Source organism: Oncorhynchus nerka, linkage group LG1 (assembly GCF_034236695.1).
Source record: "Oncorhynchus nerka isolate Pitt River linkage group LG1, Oner_Uvic_2.0, whole genome shotgun sequence".
NCBI classification, from domain to species: domain Eukaryota; kingdom Metazoa; phylum Chordata; class Actinopteri; order Salmoniformes; family Salmonidae; genus Oncorhynchus; species Oncorhynchus nerka.
The window spans coordinates 33,538,759-33,562,755 of NC_088396.1; the positions used below are offsets into that span (position 1 = coordinate 33,538,759).

The 23,997-nt window shown below is 48.2% G+C and overlaps 1 protein-coding gene across 1 annotated transcript in view; it reads left to right on the plus strand.

The window, feature by feature from the left end:
• Positions 1 to 23,997, plus strand: part of cerkl (ceramide kinase-like) — a 164,783-nt gene that overhangs the window by 106,115 nt on the left and 34,671 nt on the right. Inside the window, exon 4 of the mRNA XM_065018341.1 lies at positions 12,374 to 12,437. Coding sequence (XP_064874413.1) covers positions 12,374 to 12,437 — 64 coding nt within the window. The remainder of the gene's footprint in view (positions 1 to 12,373; positions 12,438 to 23,997) is intronic.

Below are 23,997 nucleotides of genomic sequence, written 5' to 3' on the forward strand. Positions count from 1 at the left end.
CTCTCCCTGTCTCCTCCACTAGCCCTCCCCATCAACCTCTCTCCCCTGTCTCCTCCACTAGCCTTCCCCATCAACCTCTCTCCCCCTGTCTCCTCCACTAGCCACCTCCCTGTCAACCTCTCTCTCCCTGTCTCCTCCACTAGCCTTCCCCATCAACCTCTCTCCCCTGTCTCCTCCACTAGCCTTCCCCATCAACCTCTCTCCCCCTGTCTCCTCCACTAGCCTACCCCATCAACCTCTCTCCCCTGTCTCCTCCACTAGCCACCTCCCTGTCAACTCTCTCTCCCTGTCTCCTCCACTAGCCTTCCCCATCAACCTCTCTCCCCCTGTCTCCTCCACTAGCCCTTCCCATCAACCTCTCTCCCCTGTCTCCTCCACTAGCCTTCCCCATCAACCTCTCTCCCCCTGTCTCCTCCACTAGCCACCTCCCCATCAACCTCTCTCCCCCTCCCTGTCTCCTCCACTAGCCACCTTCCCCATCAACCTCTCTCCCCTGTCTCCTCCACTAGCCACCTCCTGTCAACTCTCTCCCTGTCTCCTCCCTAGCCTTCCCCATCAACCTCTCTCCCCTGTCTCCTCCACTAGCCACCTCCCTGTCAACCTCTCTCTCCCTGTCTCCTCCACTAGACACCTTCCCCTGTCAACCTCTCTCCCCTGTCTCTCCACTAGCCTTCCCCATCAACCTCTCCCCCTGTCTCCTCCACTAGCCTCCTGTCAACCTCTCTCTCCTGTCTCCTCCACTAGCCACCTCCCTGTCAACCTCTCTCCCCCTGTCTCCTCCACTAGCCACCCCCTGTCAACCTCTCTCCCCTGTCTCCTCCTCACTAGCCTTCCCCATCAACCTCTCCCCTCCCTGTCTCCTCCACTAGCCTTCCCCATCAACCTCTCTCTCCCTGTCTCCTCCACTAGCCTTCCCCATCAACCTCTCTCCCCTGTCTCCTCCACTAGCCTTCCCCTGTCAACCTCTCTCCCCTGTCTCCTCCACTAGCCACCTCCCTGTCAACCTCTCTCTCCCTGTCTCCTCCACTAGCCTTCCCCATCAACCTCTCTCTCCCTGTCTCCTCCACTAGCCTTCCCCATCAACCTCTCTCCCCCTGTCTCCTCCACTAGCCACCTCCCTGTCAACCTCTCTCTCCCTGTCTCCTCCACTAGCCACCTCCCCATCAACCTCTCTCCCCCTGTCTCCTCCACTAGCCAACTCCCTGTCAACCTCTCTCCCACTGTCTCCTCCACTAGCCTTCCCCATCAACCTCTCTCCCCTGTCTCCTCCACTAGCCTTCCTAGCCACCTCCCCATCAACCTCTCTCCCTGTCTCCTCCACTAGCCTTCCCCTGTCAACCTCTCTCCCCTGTCTCCTCCACTAGCCACTCCCTGTCAACCTCTCTCTCCCTGTCTCCTCCACTAGCCTTCCCCATCAACCTCTCTCCCCTGTCTCCTCCACTAGCCTTCCCCATCAACCTCTCTCCCCTGTCTCCTCCACTAGCCACCTCCCCCTGTCAACCTCTCTCTCCCTGTCTCCTCCACTAGCCTTCCCCATCAACCTCTCTCCCCTGTCTCCTCTACTAGCCTTCCCCATCAACCTCTCTCCCCTGTCTCCTCCACTAGCCTTCTCCCTGTCAACCTCTCTCCCCCTGTCTCCTCCACTAGCCCTTCCCCATCAACCTCTCTCCCCTGTCTCCTCCACTAGCCACTTCCCCATCAACCTCTCTCTCCCTGTCTCCTCCACTAGCCACCTCCCCATCAACCCTCTCCCCTGTCTCCTCCACTAGCCACCTCCCTGTCAACCTCTCTCCCTGTCTCCTCCACTAGCCTTCCCCATCAACCTCTCTCCCCCTGTCTCCTCCACTAGCCCTTCCCCATCAACCTCTCTCCCCTGTCTCCTCCACTAGCCACTTCCCCATCAACCTCTCTCCCCTGTCTCCTCCACTAGCCTTCCCCATCAACCTCTCTCCCCTGTCTCCTCCACTAGCCTTCCCATCAACCTCTCTCTCCCTGTCCACTAGCCTTCCCCATCAACCTCTCTCCCCCTGTCTCCTCCACTAGCCTTCCCCATCAACCCTCTCCCCCTGTCTCCTCCACTAGCCAACTCCCCATCAACTCTCTCCCCTGTCTCCTCCACTAGCCTTCCCCATCAACCTCTCTCCCCTGTCTCCTCCACTAGCCTTCCCCATCAACCTCTCTCACCCTGTCTCCTCCACTAGCCACCTCCCTGTCAACCTCTCTCCCCTGTCTCCTCCACTAGCCACCTCCCTGTCAACCTCTCTCTCCCTGTCTCCTCCACTAGCCTTCCCTATCAACCTCTCTCACCCTGTCTCCACCACTAGCCTTCCCCATCAACCTCTCTCCCCTGTCTCCTCCACTAGACACCTCCCTGTCAACCACTCTCCCCCTGTCTCCTCCACTAGCCAACTCCCTGTCAACCTCTCTCTCCCTGTCTCCTCCACTAGCCACCTCCCCATCAACCTCTCTCCCCTGTCTCCTCCACTAGCCTTCCCCATCAACCTCTCTCCCCCTGTCTCCTCCACTAGCCACCTCCCTGTCAACCTCTCTCTCCCTGTCTCTTCCACTAGCCACCTCCCTGTCAACCTCTCTCCCCCTGTCTCCTCCACTAGCCAACTCCCTGTCAACCTCTCTCCCACTGTCTCCTCCACTAGCCTTCCCCATCAACCTCTCTCCCCTGTCTCCTCCACTAGCCACCTCCCCATCAACCTCTCTCAATCTGTCTCCTCCACTAGCCACCCCCCTGTCAACCTCTCTCCCCTGTCTCCTCCTCCACTAGCCACACCCTGTCAACCTCTCCCTCCCTGTCTCCTCCACTAGCCTTCCCTATCAACCTCTCTCACCCTGTCTCCACCACTAGCCTTCCCCATCAATCTCTCTCCCCTGTCTCCTCCACTAGACACCTCCCTGTCAACCACTCTCTCCCTGTCTTCTCCACTAGCCTTCCCCATCAACCTCTCTCCCCCTGTCTCCTCCACTAGCCTTCCCCATCAACCTCTCTCCCCCTGTCTCCTCCACTAGCCAACTCCCTGTCAACCTCTCTCTCCCTGTCTCCTCCACTAGCCTTCCCCATCAACCTCTCTCCCCCTGTCTCCTCCACTAGCCACCTCCCTGTCAACCTCTCTCTCCCTGTCTCTTCCACTAGCCACCTCCCTGTCAACCTCTCTCCCCCTGTCTCCTCCACTAGCCAACTCCCTGTCAACCTCTCTCCCCCTGTCTCATCCACTAGCCTTCCCCATCAACCCCTCTCCCTGTCTCCTCCACTAGCCTTCCCCATCAACCTCTCTCTCCCTGTCTCCTCCACTAGCCTTCCCCATCAACCTCTCTCCCCTGTCTCCTCCACTAGCCATCTCCCTGTCAACCTCTCTCTCCCTGTCTCCTCCACTAGCCTTCCCCATCAACCTCTCTCCCCTGTCTCCTCCACTAGCCACCTCCCTGTCAACCTCTCTCTCCCTGTCTCCTCCACTAGCCTTCCCCATCAACCTCTCTCCCCTGTCTCCTCCACTATCCTTCCCCATCAACCTCTCTCCCCTGTCTCCTCCACTAGCCACCTCCCCTGTCAACCTCTCTCCCTGTCTCCTCCACTAGCCTTCCCCATCAACCTCTCTCCCCTGTCTCCTCCACTAGCCTTCCCCATCAACCTCTCTCCCCTGTCTCCTCCACTAGCCTTCCCATCAACCTCCCTCCTCCACTAGCCTCTCCCATCAACCTCTCTCCCCTGTCTCCTCCACTAGCCACCCCCTGTCAACCTCTCTCCCTGTCTCCTCCACTAGCCACCTCCCTGTCAACCTCTCTCTCCCTCTGTCTCCTCCACTAGCCACCTCCCTGTCAACCTCTCTCTCCCTGTCTCCTCCACTAGCCTTCCCTATCAACCTCTCTCACCCTGTCTCCACCACTAGCCTTCCCCATCAACCTCTCTCTCCCCTGTCTCCTCCACTAGCCACCTCCCTCCCTGTCAACCACTCTCTCCCTGTCTTCTCCACTAGCCTTCCCCATCAACCTCTCTCCCCTGTCTCCTCCACTAGCCTTCCCCATCAACCTCTCTCCCCTGTCTCCTCCACTAGCCACCTCCCTGTCAACCTCTCTCTCCCTGTCTCCTCCACTAGCCTTCCCCATCAACCTCTCTCCCCTGTCTCCTCCACTAGCCACCTCCCTGTCAACCTCCCTCTCCCTGTCTCCTCCACTAGCCACCTCCCTGTCAACCTCTCTCCCTGTCTCCTCCACTAGCCACTCCCTGTCAACCTCTCTCCCCTGTCTCCTCCACTAGCCTTCCCCATCAACCTCTCTCCCCTGTCTCCTCCACTAGCCACCTCCCCATCAACCTCTCTCAATCTGTCTCCTCCACTAGCCACCCCCCTGTCAACCTCTCTCCCCTGTCTCCTCCTCCACTAGCCACACCCTGTCAACCTCTCTCTCCCCTGTCTCCTCCACTAGCCTTCCCCATCAACCTCTCTCCCCTGTCTCCTCCACTAGCCTTCCCCATCAACCTCTCTCCCCTGTCTCCTCCACTAGCCTTCCCCATCAACCTCTCTCCCCTGTCTCCTCCACTAGCCACCTCCCTGTCAACCTCTCTCTCCCTCTCTTCCACTAGCCACCTCCCTGTCAACCTCTCTCCCCCTGTCTCCTCCACTAGCCAACTCCCTGTCAACCTCTCTCCCCCTGTCTCCTCCACTAGCCTTCCCCATCAACCTCTCTCCCCTGTCTCCTCCACTAGCCACCTCCCCATCAACCTCTCTCAATCTGTCTCCTCCACTAGCCACCCCCTGTCAACCTCTCTCCCCTGTCTCCTCCTCCACTAGCCACACCCTGTCAACCTCTCTCCCCTGTCTCCTCCACTAACCTTCCCTATCAACCTCTCTCACCCTGTCTCCACCACTAGCCTTCCCCATCAACCTCTCTCCCCTGTCTCCTCCACTAGCCTTCCCCATCAACCTCTCTCCCCTGTCTCCTCCGCTAGCCTTCCCCATCAACCTCTCTCCCCTGTCTCCTCCACTAGCCATCTCCCTGTCAACCTCCCTCTCCCTGTCTCCTCCACTAGCCTTCCCCATCAACCTCTTTCCCCTGTCTCCTCCACTAGCCACCTCCCTGTCAACCTCTCTCTCCCTGACTCCTCCACTAGCCTTCCCCATCAACCTCTCTCCCCCTGTCCTCTCCACTATCCTTCCCCATCAACCTCTCTCCCCTGGCTCCCCCACTAGCCAACTCCCTGTCAATCTCCCTCTCCCTGTCTCCTCCACTAGCCTTCCCCATCAACCTCTCTCCCCTGTCTCCTCCACTAGCCTTCCCCATCAAACTCTCTCCCCTGTCTCCTCCACTAGCCTTCCCCATCAACCTCTCTCCTCCACTAGCCTTCCCCATCAACCTCTCTCCCCCTGTCTCCTCCATTAGCCACCTCCCTGTCAACCTCTCTCCCTGTCTCTTCCACTAGCCACCTCCCTGTCAACCTCTCTCCCCTGTCTCCTCCACTAGCCAACTCCCTGTCAACCTCTCTCCCCCTTTCTCCTCCACTAGCCAACTCCCTGTCAACCTCTCTCCCCCTGTCTCCTCCACTATTCTTCCCCATCAACCTCTCTCCCCTGTCTCCTCCTCCACTAGCCACACCCTGTCAACCTCTCCCTCCCTGTCTCCTCCACTAGCCTTCCCTATCAACCTCTCTCACCCTGTCTCCACCACTAGCCTTCCCCATCAACCTCTCTCCCCTGTCTCCTCCACTAGCCTTCCCCATCAACCTCTCTCCCCTGGCTCCTCCACTAGCCATCTCCCTGTCAACCTCCCTCTCCCTGTCTCCTCCACTAACCTTCCCCATCAACCTCTCTCCCCTGTCTCCTCCACTAGCCTTCCCCATCAAACTCTCTCCCCTGTCTCCTCCACTAGCCTTCCCCATCAACCTCTCTCCCCTGTCTCCTCCACTAGCCAACTCCCTGTCAACCTCTCTCTCCCTGTCTCTTCCACTAGCCTTCCCCATCAACCTCTCTCCCCCTGTCTCCTCCACTAGCCAACTCCCTGTCAACCTCTCTCTCCCTGTCTCTTCCACTAGCCTTCCCCATCAACCTCTCTCCCCTGTCTCCTCCACTAGCCTTCCCCATCAACCTCTCTCCCCCTGTCTCCTCCACTAGCCACCTCCCTGTCAACCTCTCTCTCCCTGTCTCTTCCACTAGCCACCTCCCATCAACCTCTCTCCCCTTTCTCCTCCTCTCCCCTGTCAACCTCCTCCACTAGCCTTCCCCATCAACCTCTCTCCCCTGTCTCCTCCACTAGCCACCTCCCCATCAACCTCTCTCAATCTGTCTCCTCCACTAGCCACCCCCCTGTCAACCTCTCTCCCCTGTCTCCTCCTCCACTAGCCACACCCTGTCAACCTCTCCCTCCCTGTCTCCTCCACTAGCCTTCCCTATCAACCTCTCTCACCCTGTCTCCACCACTAGCCTTCCCCATCAACCTCTCTCCCCTGTCTCCTCCACTAGCCACCTCCCTGTCAACCTCTCTCCCCCTGTCTCCTCCACTAGCCACCTCCCTGTCAACCTCTCTCTCCCTGTCTCCTCCACTAGCCTTCCCCATCAACCTCTCTCCCCTGTCTCCTCCACTAGACACCTCCCTGTCAACCTCTCTCTCCCTGTCTTCTCCACTAGCCTTCCCCATCAACCTCTCTCCCCCTGTCTCCTCCACTAGCCTTCCCCATCAACCTCTCTCCCCTGTCTCCTCCACTAGCCACCACCCTGTCAACCTCTCTCTCCCTGTCTCCTCCACTAGCCTTCCCCATCAACCTCTCTCCCCCTGTCTCCTCCACTAGCCTTCCCCATCAACCTCTCTCCCCTGTCTCCTCCACTAGCCTTCCCCATCAACCTCTCTCCCCTGTCTCCTCCACTAGCCACCCCCTGTCAACCTCTCTCCCCTGTCTCCTCCACTAGCCTTCCCCATCAACCTCTCTCTCCCTGTCTCCTCCACTAGCCTTCCCCATCAACCTCTCTCCCCTGTCTCCTCCACTAGCCTTCCCCATCAACCTCTCTCTCCCTGTCTCCTCCACTAGCCTTCCCCATCAACCTCTCTCTCCCTGTCTCCTCCACTAGCCTTCCCCATCAACCTCTCTCCCCCTGTCTCCTCCACTAGCCTTCCCCTCCCTGTCAACCTCTCTCCTCCACTCAGCCATCTCCTCCACTAGCCTTCCCCATCCCCATCAACCTCTCTCCCCCTGTCTCCTCCACTCTCTCCCCCCTGTCCATCCCTCTCTCCCCTGTCCATCTCTCTCCCCTTTCAACCTCTCTCCCCTGTCTCTCCACTAGCCTTCCCCTTGTCAACCTCTCTCCCCCTGTCAACCTCTCTCCCCTGTCCCTCCACCAGCCATCCCCTGTCAACCTCTCTCCCCCTGTCAACCTCTCCCCCTGTCAACCTCTCTCCCCCTGTCCATCTCTCTCCCCTGTCCACTCCTCAGCCATCCCTGTCAACCTCCCTCCCCCTGTCCATCTCTCTCCCCCTGTCAACCTCTCTCCCTTTGTCGCCTGTTTGACTGATAAACCCAGCCATCCCCCTGTCAACTCACCCATCCCTGTTGCTCCTTTCCATCCTAGTAATCCTCCTTCCTGTCAACCTTCCCCCCAAACACTCCACCAGCCATCTCCCTGTCAACCTCCCTCCTGGCCACTCCACCAGCCATCTCCCTGTCACCTCTCTCTCCCTTTGTCGCCAGTGTTTGACTGATAAACCCACATCCCAATGTATCAACTCACCCATCTGCTGTTGCGTATTTCCATCATAGTAATCTGTCCTTCCTGTATCCTTCCCCCCAAACAAACATTTGACCTCTTTCTACCTGTACAAATTCTGCCCTGCACTGCAACGGATTTAGGATTTAGAATTACACACCAACTTCAATAATATGTAGTACATATAACAACATATAATATGTAGTACATATAACAACATATAATATGGAGTACATATAACAACATATAATATGTAGTACATATAACAACATATAATATGTAGTACATATAACAACATATAATATGTAGTACATATAACAACATATAATATGTAGTACATATAACAACATATAATATGTAGTACGTATAACTACATATAATATGTAGTACGTATAACAACATATAATATGTAGTACATATAACAACATATAATATGTAGTACATATAACAACATATAATATGTAGTACAAATAACAACATATAATATGTAGTACATATAACAACATATAATGTGTAGTACATATAACAACATATAATATGTAGTACATATAACTACATATAATATGTAGTACATATAACAAGATATATGTATTTACATATAACTACATATAATATGTAGTGCATATAACAACATATAATATGTAGTACATATAACAACATATAATATGTAGTACATATAACAACATATAATATGTAGTACATATAACAACATATAATATGTAGTACATATAACTACATATAATATGTAGTACATATAACAACATATAATATGTAGTACATATAACTACATATAATATGTAGTACATATAACAACATATAATATGTATTTACATATAACTACATATAATATGTATTTACATATAACTACATAAAGTGCCTTCGGAAACTTTTCAGACCCATTTACCTTTTCCACAGGTTGTTATGTTACAGCCTTATTCTTAAAATGGATTCCATTTTTTACGAATCCTCAAGAATCTACACACAATTGGAAAAATGTCTACAAACCTGTTTTCGCTTTGTCATTATGGGGTCTGAATGAATTGTATAAAAAAAAAACAGAAATAACTTATTTACATAAGTATTCAGACCGTTTGCTATGAGACTCGAAATTGAACTCCGGTGCTCCCTGTTTATATTGATCATCCTTGAGATGCTTCTACAACTTGATTGGAGTCCACCTGTGGTAAATTCAATTGATTGGACATGATTTGGGAAGGCACACACCTGTCTAGTTAAGGTCCCACAGTTGACAGTGCTTGTCTGTGCCCAATATTGTTTGTACCATGTTTTGTGCTGCTACCATGTTGTGCTGCTGCCATGTTGTGTTGCTTCTAGAGGTCGACCGAATATGATTTTCAACGCCGATACCGATTATTGGAGGACCAAAAAAGCCGATACCGATTAATCGGACGATTTAAAATTTTTTTTATATACATATTTTTTATATATATATGTTTGTAATAATGACAATTACAACAATCCTGAATGAACACTTTTATTTTAACTTAATATAATACATAAATAAAATCTATTTAGTCTCAAATAAATAATGAAACATGTTCAATTTGGTTTAAATAATGCAAAAACACAGTGTTGGAGAAGAAAGTAAAAGTGCAATATGTGCCATGTAAAAAAGCTAACGTTTAAGTTCCTTGCTCAGAACATGAGAACATATGAAAGCTGGTGGTTCCTTTTAACATGAGTCTGCAACATTCTCAGTTAAGTAGTTTTAGGTTGTAGTTATTAGTTATTATAGGAATTATAGCGTGTTGACTATTTCTCTCTATACTATTTGTATTTCATATACCTTTGACTATTGGATGTTCTTATAGACACTTTAGTATTGCCAGCCTAATCTCGAGAATTGATAGGCTTGAATTGATAGGCTTGAAGTCATAAACAGCACTGTGCCTCAAGCATTGCTAAGAGCTGCTGGCAAAAAGTGCTGTTTGAATGAATGCTTACGAGCCTGCTGCTGCCTACCACCGCTCAGTCAGACTGCTCTATCAAATATAAAATCATAGACTTAATTATAATAAACACACAGTATTACGAGTCTTTGGTCATTAATATGGTCAAATCTGGAAACTATCATTTTGAAAACAAAACGTTTATTCCTTCAGTGAAATACGGAACCGTTCCATATTTTATTGAACGGCTGGCAACCCCAAGTCTAAATATTGCTGTTACTTTGCACATCCTTCAATGTTATGTCATAATTATGTAAAATTCTGGCAAATTAATTACGGTCTTTGTTAGGAATAAATGGTGTTCACACAGTTCGCAACGAGCCAGGCGGCCCAAACTGCTGCATATACCTTGACTCTGCTTGCACTGAACGCAAGAGAAGTGACACAGTTTCCCTAGTTAATATTTCCTGCTAACATGCATTTATTTGAACTAAATATGGAGGCTTAAAAAAATATACTTCTGTGGATTGATTTTAAGAAAGGCATTGATGTTTATGGTTAGGTATATTTGTGCAATGATTGTGCTTTTTTTCACGAATGTGCTTTTGTTAAATCATCCCCCGTTTGGCGAAATTGAAGTAGGCTGTGATTCGATGATAAGTTAACTAGCAATGCCGATTTAATCGGTTGACCTCTAGTTGCTATCGTGTTGTTGTCATGTTGTGTTGCTAGCATGTTGTGTTGTTGTCTCTTTATGTACTGTTGTGGTGTCTCTCTTGTCGTGATGAGTGTTTTGTCCTATATTTTATAACCTTTATTATTTTTAATCCCAGCCCCGTTCCCGCAGGAGGCCTTTTGCCTTTAGGTAGGCCGTTGTTGTAAATAAGAATGTGTTCTTAATTGACTTGCCTAGTTAAATAAAGGTCAAATAAAATACATTTAAAATATAAATGTCAGAGCAAAAACCAAGCAATGAGGTCGAAGGAATTGTCCAGAGAGCTCCGAGACAAGATTGTGTCGAGGCACAGATCGGGAAGGGTACCAAAACATTTCTGCAGCATTGAAGGTCCCCAAGAACATAGTGGCCTCCATCATTCTTAAATGGAAGAAGTTTGGAACCACCAAGACTCTTCTTAGAGCTGGCCACCCGGCCAAACTGAGCAATCGGGGGAGAATGGCCTTGGTCAGGGAGGTGACTAAGAACCCAATGGTCACTCTGACAGAGCTCTAGAGTTCCTCTGTGGAGATGGGAGAACCTTCCAGAATGACAACCATCTCTGCAGCACTCAACCAATCATGCCTTTATGGTAGAGTGGCCAGACCGAAGCCACTCCTCAGTAAAAGGCACATGACAGCCTGATTGAAGTTTTCCAAAAGGCACCTAAAGAACTATCAGAACATGATAAACAAGATTCTCTGGTCTGATGAAACCAATAACTATTTTGCCTGATACCAAGCGTCACGTCTGGAGGAAACCTGGCACCGTCCTTACTGTGAAGCATGGTGGTGGCAGTATCATGATGTGGGGATGTTTTTCAGCGGGAGGGACTGGGACTCGTCTGAATCGAGGAAAAGATTAACGGAGCAAAGTACAGAGATTTAAAACCTGCTCCAGAGTGCTCAGGACCTCAGACTGGAGCGAAGGTTCACCTTCCAACAGGACAACCACCCTAAGCACACAGCCAAGGCAACGCAGGAGTGGCTTCGGGACAAGTCTCTGAATGTCCTTGAGTGGCCCAGCCAGAGCCTGGACATGAACCTGATCGTACATCTCTGGAGACACCTGAAAATAGCTGTGCAGCAGCGCTCCCCATCCAACCTGACAGAGCTTGAGAGGATCTGCAGAGAAGAATGGGAGAAACTCTCCAATAACAGGTGTGCTAAGATTGTAGCGTAATACCCAAGAAGACTCAAGTCTGTAATCGCTGCCAAAGGTGCTTCAACAAAGTACAGAGTAAAGGGTCTGAATACTTATGTACATGTTATATTTCAGTTTTTTATTTTAAATAAATGTGCCAACTTTTCTTAAAACTTGTTTTTGCTTTGCCACTATGGGGTTTGTTTATAGATTTTTGATTTAACCTTTTATTTAACTAGGCAAGTCAGTTAAGAACAAAATTCTTATTTACAGTGACAGCCTACCCCGGGCCAAACCCTCCTCTAACCCAGACGACACTGGGCCAATTGTGCGTCACCCTGTGGGACTCCAGATCACGGCCATTTGTGATACAGCCCGGGACCGAACCAGGGTCTGTAGTGACGCCTCTAGCATTGCGATGCAGGCCTTAGACCGCTGTGCCACTCGGGAACCCCTAAATTGATGAGGGGAAAACAACTTTTTCATCAATTTTAGAATAAGGCTGTAACCTAACAAAATTTGGAAAAAGTCAAGGGGTCTGAATACTTTTCGAAGGCACTGTATAAATGTAGTAGTGTTGTATGTACTTGTAATATGTAGTGTTATAACCAGATAATGAACATGAGTAGTATCATTGCTGACTGTGTTTTGCATAAGCGAGAGGAGCTTTAACACTCAGGAGCCAGCCTTTTTGTACTGCTTCTATTTTCTTGATTAAAAATGCAAACAGCATACAAGTATAAATTCTGCTTGACAGACACCACCATATGTTCATCACAGCCACGTGCCAAACTAACATTGGATAGAGTTACTAAAAGTTTTTTTTTTGTGCCAGCCATTCGATTTCATCTCTCCTTCATTAACACATGAACTATTTATTTTCTCTTGTCTTTCTCTCTTCACAGTCACTGAAAGAAAGGGCCACGCTCTCTCCGTTCTGAAAGAATCCAACTTGGACGGATATGATGGGTAGGGTTGCTTGCCACACAATCTGTTAGATGGTCTGTATAAATCCTCTCCAAAAAATGATATCAGAGAGAAAGAAAATGAACCAATACACTGATCTGTGCCAGGGCTCCCAGTACGGGAATGCAGCCACAGCAGACTGAATTCATTCTTTCATTCAGGGGTTAGGTAGGTAAACAAAAACACCACTTTGATATGGGCTTGTGTAATCAGCATTGCGATATTCTGAGATTTTGTACTGGACTGTGATGGGGAGAGGGGGAGAGATGCCGTGACACCAAGTCAACCCAGCCGAGGTGTGTGTCCTCTCCGGTGGGCACGGCAGGTGGCACTTTAATTACTTGTTCTGGAAAAAAGTGATGAAGTACCTTCCGTCCAGCCAACTGCTGGTGTGCATGTACGTTTTACACCACACCACAGCTCCCATGTGTCTGCATTACAGTCACAATTACATTCTCTGAGGCAGCTCCGGCCTCCTGTTAAACCAGGGTTGCTGCATAGGTGTCGCTTAGCGGATCAGCACAGGCTAGTCTACACCACGACCCCACCCCTAGGATGGCTAGGAAAGAGAGGGGTAGGGGGAGAGAGGGGTGGCAGGAGAGGGGTAGGGGTAGAGGAGAGATAAAGGGGTAGAGTAGAGAGGGGGAGGGTAGAGGAGAGATGTAGGGGAGAGGAGAGATGAAGGGGTAGGGGAGAGAGGAGAGATAAAGGGGTAGGGGAGAGAGGAGAGAAAGGGGTAGGGGAGAGGAGAGATAAAGGGGTAGGGGAGAGAGGAGAGAAAGGGGTAGGGGAGAGGAGAGATAAAGGGGTAGGGGAGAGAGGAGAGATAAAGGGGTAGGGGAGAGGAGAGATAAAGGGGTAGAGTAGAGAGGGTAGTAGGGGAGGGTAGAGGAGAGATGTAGGGGGGAGAGGAGAGATAAAGGGGTAGGGGAGAGAGGAGAGAAAGGGGTAGGGGGAGAGGAGAGATAAAGGGGTAGGGGCAGAGGAGAGATAAAGGGGTAGGGGGGAGAGGAGAGATAAAGGGGTAGGGGAGAGAGGAGAGATAGGGGTAGGGGGAGAGGAGAGATAAAGGGGTAGGGGCAGAGGAGAGATAAAGGGGTAGGGGGAGAGAGGGGCAGGGGGAGAGGAGAGTTAAAGGGGTAGGGGAGAGCAGAGAAAGGGGTAGGGGAGAGGAGAGATAAAGGGGTAGGGGGAGAGGAGAGATAAAGGGGTAGGGGAGAGAGGGGCAGGGGAGAGGAGAGATAAAGGGGTAGGGAGAGAGGGTTAGGGGGAGAGGAGAGACGGGGTACTGGAGAGGAGAAGGCGGTAGGGGAGAGAGGGTTAGAGACTGAGAAAGATGGGTAGAGTCGGGGTAGAGACGGGAGAGCGGGATAGAGACGGGAGTGACGGGGTGAGATGGGGAGAGAAGGGTAGAGACGGGAGTGAGGGGGAGAGATGAGGATGTAGGGGAGGGAGGTAGGCCGGGAGGGAGGGAGGCAGAGGAGAGAGAGAGAGAGAGAGGCAGGCAGGCAGGCAGGCAGGCGAGGGAGGCAGGCAGGCAGGCAGGCAGGCAAGGAGGCAGGCATGCAGGGGAGGAAGGAAAGGAGGTAGGGGAAGGAAGTAAAGAGGCAGGGGGAGGGAGGGAGGAAGGCAGGGGAGGGAGAGGGGAAGGAGGGAGGGAGGGAGGTAGACAGGGGAGGGAGGAAGGGATGGAGGGAGGGATGTCTGTCATATGCTCTGCTAGGCAGTTCTGATATGAGGGACAGATGGAGCAGGTGAGAATGATTGGTGGAAAAGCTGAGCTCAGGATCCTGCTGTCTGTCCTTCTTTCACAACCTCATTACTGTGGCCCATATATAATAGACAACCAATATCTCAGCAGACATTATATGAAAACATTTTTGCTTTGTACTGTAGGTTGTTATGTTTGGATTTATGGTCGATGTTCAGAATCAGATATGTTATTCTCTGCTTATCAACATTTTTATCATCACCTATACCTCAGTAGGCGTTATATGGAAAAAGGTATACTCAATTAGTATTTGGTAGCATTGCCTTTAAATTGTTGAACTTGGGTCAAATGTTTCTGGTAGACTTCCACAAGCTTCCCATAATAAGTTGTGTGAATTTTGGCCCATCCCTCCTGACAGAGCTGGTGCAACTGAGTCAGGTTTGTAGGCCTCCTTGCTTGCACACACTTTTTCAGTTCTGCCCACAAATGTTCTATAGGATTGAGGTCAGGGCTTTGTGATGGCCACTCCTATACCTTGACTTTGTTGTCCTTAAGCCATTTTGCCACAACTTTGGAAGTATGCTTGGGGTCATTGTCTATTTGAAGACCCATTTGCGACCAAGCTTTAACTTCCTGACTGACGTCTTGAGATGTTGCTTCAATATTTCCACATCATTTTCCTGCCTCATGACGCCATCTATTTTGTGAGGTGCACCAGTCTCTTCTGCAGCAAAGCACCCCCACAACATTGCTCCCAAGAATGTACTAGGCTTGTGGATTTTTCTTCTGAGGTCTTGGCTGATTAAAAAAAAAAATCCCATGATGTCAAGCAAAAGAGGCACTGAGTTTGAAGGTAGGCCTTAAATACATCCACAGGTACACCTCCAATGGACTCAAACGATGTCAATTAGCCTATCAGAAGCTTCTAAAGCCATGACATCATTTTCTGGAATTTTCCAAGCTGTTTAAAGGCAGAGTCAACTTAGTGTATGTAAACTTCTGACCCACTGGAATTGTGATACAGTGAATTATAAGTGAAAGAATCTGTCTGTAAACAATTGTTGTAAAAATTACTTGTCATGCACAAAGTAGATGTCCTAACCGACTTGCCAAAGCTATAGTTTGTTAACAAGACATTTGTGGAGTGGTTGAAAAGTGAGTTTTAATGACTCCAACCTAAGTGTATGTAAACTTCCGACTTCAACTGTAGGCGTACAGAGGCCCATTATCAGCAACCATCACTCCTGTGTTCCAATGGCACGTTGTTAGCTAATCCAAGTTTATAATTTTAAAAGGCAAATTGTTCATTAGAAAACCCTTTAATTATGTTAGCACAGCTGAAAACTGTTGTTCTAATTAAAAAAGCAATAAAACTGTCCTTCTTTAGACTAGTTGCGTATCTGGAGCATCAGCATTTGTGGGTTCGATTACAGGCTCAAAATGGCCAGAATCAAAGAACGTTCTTCTGAAACTCATCAGTCTATTCTTGTTCTGAGAAATGAAGGCTATTCCATGCGAGATATTGCCAAGAAACTGAAGATCTCGTACAACGCTGTGTACTAGTCCCTTCACAGAACAGCGGGAACTGGCTTTAACCAGAATAGAAAGAGAAATGGGAGGCCCCGGTGCACAACTGAGCAAGAGGACAAGTACATTAGAGTGTCTAGTTTGAGAAACAGACGCCTCACAAGTCTACAGCTGGCAGCTTCAATAAATAGTACCCGCAAAACACCATTCTCAACTTCAATAGTGAAGAGGCGACTCCGGGATGCTGGCCTTCTAGGCAGAGTTCCAAAGAAAAAGCCATATCTCTGTCCAGTGTCTGTGTTCTTTTGCCCATCTTAAGCTTTTCTTTTTATTGGCCAGTCTGAGACATGGCTTTTTCTTTGCAACTCTGCCTAGAAGGCCAGCATCCCAGAGTCGCCTCTTTGCTGTTGACGTTGAGACTGGTGTTTATATATTTTATATAATTACAAATATGGCATCAAAATGTTGAACATCTGATTTCCCCCTAGCTGATTTTTGTCTATTGCTGGCTCTGATTGTAGTGTAATGAAACAGGCAGGGAGAGTGAGCTCGTCTGTGGTGGTCGGCAAACCCTCAACCCTCTGGCCCGTAGCCCTGCGTGGCATCGACGAGTCATTGTTGTTTGTGGTCGTAAACATTATTTTGAGTTAATTCTATGAGGGGGAGGGTAATGTAAAGGGAGGGTAATGTAAATGGAGGGTAATGTAAAAATATTTGTAACTTTTGGGATGGGGGTGCTTTTTTTTACGACCCCTTGAGTTGGACCAGCCCTCCCCCACATTAAATTTAGATCTTTCCCTTATCAAAATTGTTTTTTCAATTTGCATGGTGAAATCATTGGGTAAGTCCGGGAAGATTCAAGATAAGCTACTTAACTCAATACAGCCTTGTTTGGTTGTTTGCAAAACAGCATAATCTTTAACCAGGGAAGCTGTGGTAATACTAATACAAGTGTCATGTAATGTCAGATTTATTTGCAATATCACTCAAACTAGTCAGAGACATGGCTCATATGCACTGCATTTCACGACCTGATTGTACAGAGTTCACACAAGGCATTTTTCACACGATATTTGTAAGTTATTGGTTGTCTGTTTCAACGGAGGTGGCTTTTCAAAAAAGTTTTGTTAGAGCTCTGTTCTACTTTGGTTAGAGAGGAATTGTGCCTAGCTATATAGGAAGCTATCACAGACTGTGTGCAAGACATATCAAAAAGGTGAAGGCAATTTCCCACAGAGGACTAGGTGTTATAGAGTAGTCCACTTTAGGAGAAGCTTTCTGTGTGGAAGAAATGTTCCCCATAGAGGATGAGGTGTTATATATATATATATATACAGGGTCCTTCACAGTGGTCTTGTCAACACCATGTTAAATTAACCCCAGAAGACTGAGAAGTGTTGAGAAGGTATAAAACACTAATCACAGATTTCTTTATTAATAGACCATAAGTCGTTCATTATTTCCTCTCAAATATACAGGAGCTGAAACTAGTCTATTTGAACCTGTTCCACTAATTCATACCGTGTGGGACTGTGTGACATCCCCAGTCCCTGTTACATGGGTTATGACCCAAATGGTACACTATTCCCGGTATAGTGCACTACATTTGATGGCCCATATGGCTCTGGTCAAAAGTAGTACATTATAAATGGAATAGGGTGCCATTTTGAGATGCAACCATGGAATCATAGAGTGTGTAACACAATAGGAATGTCAAAGACGTGGTGGCATTATCATGGGCTGCTGCTACATGTGCAATTATTTCCAGATCACATATTAATGTTAATTATCAGCACCTCAAATTAAAACCTTGTACTTATCCACAATTCTTTACTCCGGTATACAACTTTTATTACTGCCTTTACTGATTGGGGGTGACGGACAGGATGAGGAGTGTTTAGTGGAGAGCCTGTGTTCTTTAATAGAGGGATGTGTTGCCAGTGTATAACCAGATAGTGGAAGAACATAAAGGAGAATAATGTGACATTATAAAGCATTGGAACCTGACTATATAACCTGTGTCCAACCTAATCTGATTTTGTCATACACTGTGAAGTGGGCCTCATCAGCTCAGCATACACTGTGAAGTGGGCCTCATCAGCTCAGTATACACTGTGAAGTGGGCCTCATCAGCTCAGCATACACTGTGAAGTGGGCCTCATCAGCTCAGCATACACTGTGAAGTGGGCCTCATCAGCTCAGCATACACTGTGAAGTGGGCCTCATCAGCTCAGTATACACTGTGAAGTGGGCCTCATCAGCTCAGTATACACTGTGAAGTGGGCCTCATCAGCTCAGCATACACTGTGAAGTGGGCCTCATCAGCTCAGCATACACTGTGAAGTGGGCCTCATCAGCTCAGTATACACTGTGAAGTGGGCCTCATCAGCTCAGCATACACTGTGAAGTGGGCCTCATCAGCTCAGCATACACTGTGAAGTGGGCCTCATCAGCTCAGCATACACTGTGAAGTGGGCCTCATCAGCTCAGCATACACTGTGAAGTGGGCCTCATCAGCTCAGCATACACTGTGAAGTGGGCCTCATCAGCTCAGTATACACTGTGAAGTGGGCCTCATCAGCTCAGTATACACTGTGAAGTGGGCCTCATCAGCTCAGTATACAGTATGAAAGCCCAATTTCTGTCTCGCGTTTTTTTTTCAGTGAGTAAAACATAGAAATCTGAATCTAACAATCTATCCAAGGAAAGCTAGAATTTTACAAAATGTTGCTACATTTTATTACTTAGCACTGCTTAGTAAATTACAGATCAATAGCAAAACCTTACTAACAGGCATATAATTCAATGGGAGGGGCCAATAAAATACCATTTTACACAGTATAATCACCCTTTAATTACAACTAGCCATGGATTGGAGGCTAAACTAATCTTTTTAGAAACAGTAATATAAGGTATTGTTCAAAAGCGTTTCTGAAATGAACTATGATAAGCTTTCCTCCTCAGTGTTCATGTATTAGTAATGTGCTTATAGGAGTTTATTGGCTCAGCCAATTTTAATGAATTATTTTGCAGCAGGCAGATGACAACCAATTCCTTCAAAATAAAAAAACATTCAATTTGCCAATTTGAATGCTGCATCCATAACATGTCCTGACTGTTTAATACATTTAATGAGAATTATCTTTTCAAATAATCCAAATAGATTTGACTAAAATACTAGATAGTTCTAGGTCAACCAGCATTGTAATAATAAAATAAAATTGTATTGGTCACATGGCCAATTACAACAGGTGTATACTTTACAGTGAAATCATTACTTATGAGCAATGCAGAGTTAAAAAGTAAGAAAATATGTGTTAAATAAAAAAGGACATAGTAACGCAATAAAAACAATAGCAAGGCCATATACAGAGTACCAGTACCGGGTCAATGTGCAGTTGTACGAGATACGGTATTTGAGGTAACACAGTATGTACATGCGGGTAGAGGTAAAAGTGACGAGGCAATCAGGATATATAATAAACAGAGAAGCATCAGCGTATGTGAAAGTGTGTCTATGTGTGAGTGTGTGGCGTCAATATGGTAGTGTTTGTGTGTGTGAGTATATGTAGTGTGTGTGTTGGAGTTTCAGTGTAGTATGTGTGAGTGTGTGGATAGAGCCAGTGCAAGGGAATCAGTGCAAAACAATTACGCTAAATAAATAATAAAGGGAGGATATATAAATAGTCCGGGTAGCCATTTGGTTAACTGTTCAGCAGTCTTATGACTTGGGGGTAGAAGCTGTTCAGGAGCCTGTTGGTCCCAGGTTTGGTGCTCTGGTACCGCTTGCTGTGCAATAGCAGAAAGAACAATCTATGACTTGGGTGGCTGTCTCTTTTTTGGCCTTCTTCTGGCACCGCTTGGTATAGAGGTCCTGGATTGCAGGGGGTTCGGCCCCACTGATGTTCTCGGCCATAGGCACTACCCTCTAGTGCCTTGCGGTCGGATGCCGAGTAGTTGCCATACCAAGCGGTGATGCAGCAAGTCAAGATGCTCTCAATGGTGCAGCTGTTTAACTTTTTGTGGATCTCAGGGCCCTTGGCAAAACTGTTCAACATCCTAAATTGGGAAGAGGTGTTGTCGTGCCCTCTTCACGACTGCGTTGGTGTTTTTGGACCATGATAGGTCCTTAGCGATGTGCACACCAAGGAACTTGAAGCTCTTGACCTGCTTCACTACAGCCCTGTCGATGTGAATGGGGGCGTGTTCTGCCCTCTGTTTCCTGTAGTCCACAATAAGATCATTTGTCTTGTCCACGTTGAGGGAGAGGTTCTTGTCCTGGCACCACACTGCCAGGTCGCTGACCTCCTCCCTATTAACTGTCTCATCATCGTCAGTGATCAGGCCTACCACTGTCGTGTCATCGGAAAACTTAATGATGGCGTTGGAGTCGTGTTTGGCCACGCAGTCGTGGTTGCACAGGGAGTACAGGAGGGGACTGAGCACGCAACCATGAGGGGCCCCGTGTTGAGGGTCAGCGTGGCAGATATGTTGTTGCCTACCCTTAGCCCGTGGGGTGGCCCGTCAGGAGGTCCAGGATCCAGTTGCAGAGGGAGGTGTTCAGTCCCAGGGTCCTTAGCTTAGTGATGAGCTTTGTGGGCACTATGGTGTTGAACACTGCGCTGTTGTCAATGAGCAGCAATCTCACATAGGTGTTCCTTTTGTCCAGGTTGGAAAGGGTAGTGTGGAGTGCAATAGAGATTGCGTCATCTGTGGATCTATTTGGGCGGTAAGCAAATTGGAGTGGGTCCAGGGTTTTTGGGATGATGGTGTTGATGTGAACCATGACCATCCTTTCAAAGCATTTCATGGCTACAAATGTGACTGCTACGTGGCGGTAGTCATTTAGACAGGTTGCCTTGGCGTTCTTGGGCTAAGGGACTATGGTGGTTTGCTTGAAACATGTGGGTATTACAGACTCGGTCAGGGAGAGTTTAAAAATGTCAGTGAAGACACTTGCCAGCTGGTCAGCGCATGCTCTGAGTACGCGTCCTCGTAATCCATCTGTCCCTGCGGCCTTGTGAATGTTAACCTGTTTAAATGCCTTACTCACATTGGCTACGGAGAGCGTGATCATACAGTCGTCCGGAACAGCTAGTGCTCTCATGCATGGTTCAGTGTTGCTTGTCTCGAAGCGAGTATAGAAGGCATTTAGCTCGTCTGCTAGGCCCGCGTCACTGGGCAGCTCTCGGCCAGGTTTCCCTTTGTAATCTATGATAGTTAGCAAGCCCTGCCACATCCGACGAGCATCAGAGCCGGTGTAGTAGGATCCATATTGACACTTTGCATGTTTGATGGTTTGTAGGAGGGCGTAGCAGGATTTCCTATAAGCCTATGGATTAGTGTCACGCTCATTGACTCTAAACTTTAGCTCATTGCAGATGTTGCCTGTAACACATGGCTTCTGGTTGGGATATGTACGTACGGTCACTGTGGGGACGATGCCGCCGGTGCATTTATTAATAAAGCCGGTGGCTGATGTGGTCAACTCCTCAATGTTATTGGATGAATTCCTGAACATATTCCAGTTTCTGCTAGTGAAACAGTCCGCTAGCTTAGCATCTGCTTCATCTCACCATTTACGTATTGAGTGCGTCACTGGTACTTCCTGTTTGAGCTGTTGCTTGTAAGAAGGAATCAGGAAGATAGAGTTATGGCCAGATTTGCCAAATGGAGGGCGAGGGAGAGCTTTGTATGCATCACTGTGTGTAGAGTAAAGGTGATCTAGAGTTGTTTCCCCCTCTAGTTGCACAGGTGACATGCTGGTAGAAATGAAGTAAAAACAGATTTCAGTTTTCCTCCATTAAAATCACCGGCCTCTGGATGAGCATTTTCTTTTTTGCTTATGGCCCTATACATCTTGTTGATTGCCAGCATCGATTTGTGGTGGTAAATAATGGTGGCCATCTTGAAGCATGTGGGGACAGCAGACTGGGATAGGGATTGGTTGAATATGTTCGTAAACACTCCAGCCAGCTCTAGTAGAGGTTCAGTTATTGTTTACGCTAATTATTTAAGGGTCGCTTTGTTATTTTATTTGTAAACTAAAATGCTTAATTGCATTTCAAATCATGAATGACTGGTATGCTGTGTGATGACATGAACTGGTGAATGATTGGTTGATACAGTAGCCTATATATCGAAATATGCCTAAGTTACGGTATTAAGACTAAACAGGATGCGCTCCTTGGCCTACAGCTCGATGGTGGTTATACAAGGCTGCTATACTAAGCCTACTAATGACAATTTGGAACAGTTTAAACAACGTTAAAGGAATTATAAATAATACCAGAGAGGCTGTTCTAACGAGAGAGAAAAAGTCTGAAGTCTTTATTACAGCATAGCAAAGATTAAAAACAGCCGGATTTGTGAAATTGTTCATCCGACATGTGGTTGAGTGAGGCTTGGTGCTCAAGAAAACAGATGGCTTAAACAAACACTCAATCAGACAACATAAGCAGAATCTGTCTTTTTTTCTGTAGATATATATGGATGATTTATAAAGCCGGGCACATTCAACAGTTAGGCTTCCGGGTTGGAGCGAGCAGTCGCATCCGCACTTCGGTCTGCACTTCGGTCTGCAGGTAGTATAACTTTTCATTACATTTCATTCTTCTTAGCTAGCTACATAGCCGTCTTTGTATCAAAGATAATTGCGTAATTATCGTATTTCGTCGTCCTAACGTATCTGCTCAGCAGCTAGCCAGCTAGCTAACGCCCACCGTCTACATAGCTAGCTACATAGCCGTCTCTGTATCAAAGATAATTGTGTAGATAATTGTGTAGTCTAGAGCGATTTTCTAGGTTACCTAGCCAGCTATTGTCGTTCTTTTAACGCAACGTAACGTAATCAACACTGCTAGCTAGCTAGCCAGCTAGCCCCTGAATCAACAACGCAGCCAGCTATTTGTCGTCCTTAACGTAGGAGACACTGCTAGCTAGCCAACAGCTAGCCAACGTCTACCGATTAGAACTCAACAACCCGGTCGCATTCCGCCTCGCTCCACAGGTAGTATCACATTTTCATTTCATTTCATTACAGTACAACGGTTTGATTTGTTTGATCGTAGCTAGCTACATAGCTAGCTACATAGCCGTCTCTGTATCAAAGATAATTGTGTAGTCTAGAGCGATTTTCTAGGTTACCTAGCCAGCTATTGTTGTTCTTTTAACGCAACGTAACGTAATCAACACTGCTAGCTAGCCAGCTAGCCCCCGAATCAACAACGCAGCCACTGCCAGCTAGCCTACAAAGTCAACAACGCAGCCACTGCCAGCTAGCCTACTTCAGCAGTACTGTATCATTTTTAATCATTTTAGTCAATAAGATTCTTGCTACGTAAGCTCAACTTTCTGAACATTCGAGACGTGTAGTCCACTTGTCATTCCAGCCTCTTCTGTAGCCTGTCAACTATGTGTCTGTCTATCCCTGTTCTCTCCTCTCTGCACAGACCATACAAACGCTCCACACAGCGTGGCCGCGGCCACCCTAATCTGGTGGTCCCAGCGCGCACGACCCACGTGGAGTTCCAGGTCTCCGGTAGCCTCTGGAACTGCCGATCTGCGGCCAACAAGGCAGAGTTCATCTCAGCCTATGCCTCCCTCCAGTCCCTCGACTTCTTGGCACTGACGGAAACATGGATCACCACAGATAACACTGCTACTCCTACTGCTCTCTCTTCGTCCGCCCTCGTGTTCTCGCACACCCCGAGAGCTTCTGGTCAGCGGGGTGGTGGCACCGGGATCCTCATCTCTCCCAAGTGGTCATTCTCTCTTTCTCCCCTTACCCATCTGTCTATCGCCTCCTTTGAATTCCATGCTGTCACAGTTACCAGCCCTTTCAAGCTTAACATCCTTATCATTTATCGCCCTCCAGGTTGCCTCGGAGAGTTCATCAATGAGCTTGATGCCTTGATAAGCTCCTTTCCTGAGGACGGCTCACCTCTCACAGTTCTGGGCGACTTTAACCTCCCCACGTCTACCTTTGACTCATTCCTCTCTGCCTCCTTCTTTCCACTCCTCTCCTCTTTTGACCTCTCCCTCTCACCTTCCCCCTACTCACAAGGCAGGCAATACGCTCGACCTCATCTTTACTAGATGCTGTTCTTCCACTAACCTCATTGCAACTCCCCTCCAAGTCTCCGACCACTACCTTGTATCCTTTTCCCTCTCGCTCTCATCCAACACTTCCCACACTGCCCCTACTCGGATGGTATCGCGCCGTCCCAACCTTCGCTCTCTCTCCCCGCTACTCTCTCCTCTTCCATCCTATCATCTCTTCCCTCTGCTCAAACCTTCTCCAACCTATCTCCTGATTCTGCCTCC